Source organism: Habropoda laboriosa, unplaced genomic scaffold, assembly GCF_001263275.1.
Source record: "Habropoda laboriosa isolate 0110345459 unplaced genomic scaffold, ASM126327v1 scaffold102, whole genome shotgun sequence".
Lineage (NCBI taxonomy): Eukaryota > Metazoa > Arthropoda > Insecta > Hymenoptera > Apidae > Habropoda > Habropoda laboriosa.
Window position 1 is genome coordinate 1,357,111 of NW_017100262.1, and position 5,468 is coordinate 1,362,578.

At 41.2% G+C, this 5,468-nt stretch overlaps 1 protein-coding gene across 1 annotated transcript in view; it reads right to left on the reverse strand.

The window, feature by feature from the left end:
- The window catches only part of LOC108573009, a 12,857-nt gene that overhangs the window by 1,356 nt on the left and 6,033 nt on the right, over positions 1–5,468 (reverse strand). Inside the window, exons 2-8 of the mRNA XM_017935361.1 lie at positions 3,340–3,714; positions 1,018–2,374; positions 826–941; positions 596–736; positions 427–524; positions 151–334; positions 2–73 (exon numbers count right to left, since the gene is read on the reverse strand). Coding sequence (XP_017790850.1) covers positions 2–73; positions 151–334; positions 427–524; positions 596–736; positions 826–941; positions 1,018–2,374; positions 3,340–3,714 — 2,343 coding nt within the window. The remainder of the gene's footprint in view (position 1; positions 74–150; positions 335–426; positions 525–595; positions 737–825; positions 942–1,017; positions 2,375–3,339; positions 3,715–5,468) is intronic.

The following is a 5,468-nucleotide window of genomic DNA, read 5'->3' on the forward strand; positions in this document are numbered from 1 at the left end:
GCTTAGAGCTAATAGGACTTGACTCGATACTGCTATTACTTCTACTGTATGCTTCATTGAGATATATTACATCCTATAAGTAAAAACAATCATTAAATATCATTAGACGGTAACAAGAGTAGCGCAATGAAGAAAACGGTGTAATATTACTTCAAGGTCCTTCGCTGAGATATTGTATGCTGTTCTCAGTTGGTCTATCAATCCTTCTAATCTAGTTCCAAGACCGGAAAGTGCAACCGCAGCTCCGGAAACGGCGGCTCCTTGTGTGAGTAGAAGTTCCCTGCTTCGTCGTTCGACTGCGTTCAATTTCATGCTCATAGACAAATTCTCTTGTCTACAAATGGACAAAGAAACAACGTCGGTAAGAAGGCTCACATTTACCCAAACATTTTAGGATTTCTTTGTTTGCTCTGTGTAAATACTTGCCTTCGTTGCTCGCTGATTCGTACTAAGTGCTTGCACTCCTCAGTCTGTCTCTCCAATTCCAGCCCGCGTTTCGTCAATAATTCTTCCTTCTTGGAAAGCTATAAACCAAGAAGAGCAATTACACCGAAGTTCTTGGACCGTATAGCGTCCGTATTTGTAAAAAGAATACCTCTGTCTCTGCCTCTTTTAGGGCATCCGCCAGAGTAGCTTTCTCCTCTTGAAGGAAGTCCTGCATTTCCGCTGATTCTGCCTCTAATTCTTGTTGTTGTTGCAGTAGTGCTTTCTGGGCAGCCAGACTCTTCTCTAAATCCTTGATAAAAGAATAAAGAAAATATACAAAAGTAAAAAAACAATTTTTAAAACATGTCTTTGCATTTTAAACATATTAATATATCTTACCCTATTTAACATACGACACAGAGACTGCAAATCAGCTATTTCCAACTGTTGACTAGCAACCACCTGACCAGAGGACTGTAAGTGACACTCTAGCTCTAAGAAGCTATCACTGCCTTCTGTAATTAACTCATTATTACTCATCCTTTAAAAAAAAAACCACAAAATATCAGTAAACAATCAATCAATGACTACCTGCATGTTCTGATTGCGGTGTCCCTAACATTGCCAGTACTCTTTGTGCATTTCTATCCAACTCCTGCCTTGCAAACGCATGATCAGCTTGCTCCTCCTCGAGCAAACGTTTCACCTCGGTGATCTCAGCCTTCAACTTGTCGTTCTCCTCCTTCCTGTTCGTCGTCTCCTCGTTCAATCTCTTCAAATCACTCTGCATAGCGTGCATATCCTCCCATGTACCCTCTGTTTGGCAGCCCTCGTGCAGTCTCTCGACCACTTCCGGCCCAGTCACTACACTTGGCACCCCAGACAATGCATTCTCAATGTCTTGACCGGTCAGACCAGTTTGCACGCTGGTCTCATGGTAGATACGCGTCTTCTCAGCAATCTTGTGCCTAGGATATGGTGGTAAACTCTTGTGACCACCAACAGACTCTTTAATCCCAATCTTCCTCTCAGCCTGCCTGTTCAAACTAGCGTCCCTGCTGCCAGACCTACTTCTGGTCACTTTGTCCGTCTTTTCACTGACCTTAGCGATACTCATCTTGTTTCTGTTTCTTCTAGGCAATGTGGCGTACGTATCCAAAGCCTTATTGTCTGTACTCATACTCATTCTATCTGATCTAGAGGCTCTGTTCACTTCTACACGCCCGGTATAAGGAACTCTAGGTGTTGGCAAAGGTTTCCTGACCTCTTCGGACGGCGTAGAGCTTGGCGTGCGTGCACCACGTGTGCTGGAACCACCTCTGGACTTGGAACTATTGCTCTGACCTCGGCCACGTTGCGCCAGGTCTTTATTGATCTCTGTGGTGAGCACAGATGGCAGTGAATCAGGGATTGGTCTCGTCCTTGTTCTCGGAGGCATTGAGGACGCTCCAGATCTAAAAGTCGTCGACACACGACTACTACTTTGTGCAGTTTCATTATTGCTCTCTCTGACAGTTGATTTTTCCCTAGATCTAGCTCTGTCCCTCGTCGCTGGTTGAGCTTTACTCAGGATACTCCTCGGTGCTGTTGTACGTGGCTTGGAACGTGGAACAGTGGCTGTATACGTAGCGTTCAACGGTGCTGGCTTAGCTCTCGTCGTTTTCTGTACCTCTGTCGTGCTTGCCTTTTTCTTACCACCACCAGAAGCAGCCACTGTCCTCTTGGTGTTCGTTCTATTAGCACGAGCTGACACACTGCCTGCTATGGAGGAACTTTCGCTACCACCTTCGCTGGTACCCTCTCCACCAGTTGTCAATCTAACGTCATCTGGTAACGTGGCGCATGGATCCTCGTAGACGGAGCAACAGCTGACCAGACTGGAGTCACAGGATGCTTCGTCGAGGCCGCCACAGCTGCTTGCGTAATCGATGCTGTTTCGACTACGTACCTGAAACGTGTCATAGGTGAATGTAGATGTGGTTTTTCAAGCGTGGTTTGACGGAAAGTAGGTCAGTTTGTGAGTCAGATAGAGGCATTTTGTCGTTTGTAACAGAGTCGGTTAACTGGTTTATGGAGACTTATTACATGTAGATTGTTCTTTTTTTAGAGGAAAAGAGATCGGTGACCTTGAGGTATGTTCTATCTTAACCCTGTTCTTCTTAGTATGAAATTAGGAAACGCCTCGAGCTGTTCAGGGCACTTTTCAATGGATAAATCTATTTACCGACCGAAATGGGTCAACTGGTATAGCGAACCAATTTCCAGAGGGCTTGGTTCTCGTATCAACATTCTTCGTAAGTGACGAACAGTGCGAACTTTCGACCTTCACCGTGTTTCCGATGGCCTCGTTTCATCGACGACCTTCAAGTGTCCTTCACTCTTACGATCTGTCTAGGTGGACTTTCTAATGGTGTTTCGTCATGGATAGATCAATATTTTCGGTCTACGGAGGAATAGGCGACCTTGGAATGACCTTGACGCGTACAATCTCTTTTTATAAGAAATGTCAGGGATACGAAGAATCTAAAATTTCAGAGATGCTATATATATGAAATGTGAAGAAATTCTAAGCCTCCAAGATTAAAAAAAATTTCAAAGATTACAAAATTTCGACAAAATTCCATGTATTCATCGTAACAAAAGGAAATAGAAACGAAAAGATTTCGAGACGTCTTGGAGAAAAGGATCTCGCAGAAATTCCAAGAATTCCTAAAATTCCTCTGCGGACCGAAAATTTCGAAAACATCGCGATAAACGCCCTCCGCATATCTACCCCAAACACAAGTCCCCGTAAAAGTCCACATAGACCATCGTTCAACGTGGAAATTTCGTTGCTCTGAAGTAATCGACACACAGAGCTCAACGACCCTAACTCGCGTTTTTTCCACGGACGAGCATGCGATCGATCCTCACCCTCGGTACCTCCGTGGCGCAACCCTCCACACCGCTGTCGCTACCATCCTTGCTATCCTTCCCCTCGCCGGCATAATCCTTCCTCTCGTTGTTCAACGTTGAATCCGGCTTAGAAGCCTCTGGTGACTCGGTCACGTGGATCACAGTGATGTTGCAATCGCTGTTGATCGTTGCGTCAGGATCCTCCTCGTTCAGAAGAAGCTTGTCAGTGTCGACTAACGGAGATGCTAGATCCTCCGGGACACCAGAATCCTGTCTGGCAACATTTTGCACCGGAGCCGACACCTTCAGACTATTGTTCTCGAGGGGAGTCTGCTCCATCTCGAGGCTTGGCTGTTCGTTGCTCGGCGACACGCTCATTTCACGGTTGCCATTCTGAAATTCAACGTGAAGAAATATTTTAGCTGGAGATATACGTACTTCGTTGGTTTCCGGGGAAATTTTGTATTATACGTGAAATGAAATTTTCAGCGGAAAATAAAAATTTAACCCCCTTTCGTGATCTTAGTGAAACGGTTTCTTTTTCTTTTTTTACTAAGAAATTTTTGAAAATTTAGCTTATTCGCGATAAAATGAAACATTTTAATTTTTTTTTTTTTTTTTTTTTTGGAACTAAGAAATTTTTAAAAACTTCACCCTTTCGTGATAAAATCAAAACGTTTCATTTTTTCTTCACTAAGAATATTTTTGAAACGAATATTAGATTTAAGTAATTTTTACCAAGATGATACAATAACTGATAAAAAAGAAAGTTAGCATCAACTGAGAATAGACGTTCCTTGATACAAAGGTAACACAAAAGAGTTAATGAAATCTTTAAGATATGAAAGCAGATTGAATATGAGCGATCGAATTTTTGTGTTAATGGAAGTCTAGAGAATAGTACTCAGTTGGTACACAGATTTTCAGTGATTTACCGACAGATTTTTACACAGATTTACCGACGTTGCAATTCAACGAAGATCTCTGGAAAGTACAATTGAATTTTCTTCATTTACATTTATTAATTATCTTGTGATTTATACAGAGGATATATTGTATCTATGTACAGTAGTTAGAATTATGTTGGATTTATAACTAAGGTCAGATGGATTAGATTATAGGTAAAACATATCCATTATTCAACAAATTTTATTAGGTCATAATGCATATGAATTTTGGTGGAACAAAGGAATACAATGGGTAGAAAATGTAGCTGCATATTGTTAGTCTTAATTGATAAATCACGGGGTACAACAATGCCATGAAAACAAAATATTTACAATTTCATTAAAGAATCATCTCATTGTGAAACACAAGTGTGTGCAAATATTTTTCTGTACCAACTAAATTCCTCTTGATAAATGTTCCTATTGTGGCTGCTGTTGTATTCTTATTATATCTTTACCATACTATTCTATTCTTGCTCTCATAGTTATAATGTGATTGTCCTCATTGCCGATACTAATTTCCATTGTTAATGCTACAGGCTGTTACAATTCATTTGTCATTACTATTTCTATTGGAATTATTTTTACCATTATCACAGTTATCTCTATTCTAATTTCTTTCTTTCTTGGTCATTTTTTCTGCCATTACTACTTTCATTGCAATTCCTCCTCATTCCTATTACTGTTACTATTCCAATTTCTTCTTCCTTTTTTCCCCATTAAAACAGCTATCTTCTTTTCTGTAATTACCATCCATAGGTAATTTCCATTTTTATTACAATTTAATTTTCATCTTCCTCCCTGCATTCGTTATTTTTTTTTTTCACCACTGTAATTATACATTTCTCTATCTCTATCCTTATACGCCGTTTCCATTGCACAAAACTATCCCCAGCCGCCGATAAAATTCCAACTTCTCGTTACTCCAAACTTTTTCCACCCGGTTTCTCGTTCGAATAGCATGCAAACACAAAAGAAGTTCAAGCGCTCGGGGATAGGCGCAGAGAGGAGGCAGGTGCATAAGTACCGCGCAGCCACATTATAGGTTAGAACGAGTCCTATAACGTACAGGTTTGCAAACAGAGAAAAATACAACGAATAAATGTGTGCAAAGAGACGGTTCACGGTTGAGGGGACAAAGCTGCGTCCGACACAGACAGTCTGGACTCGATATTACGAATCGACGAAACAATTAAAACC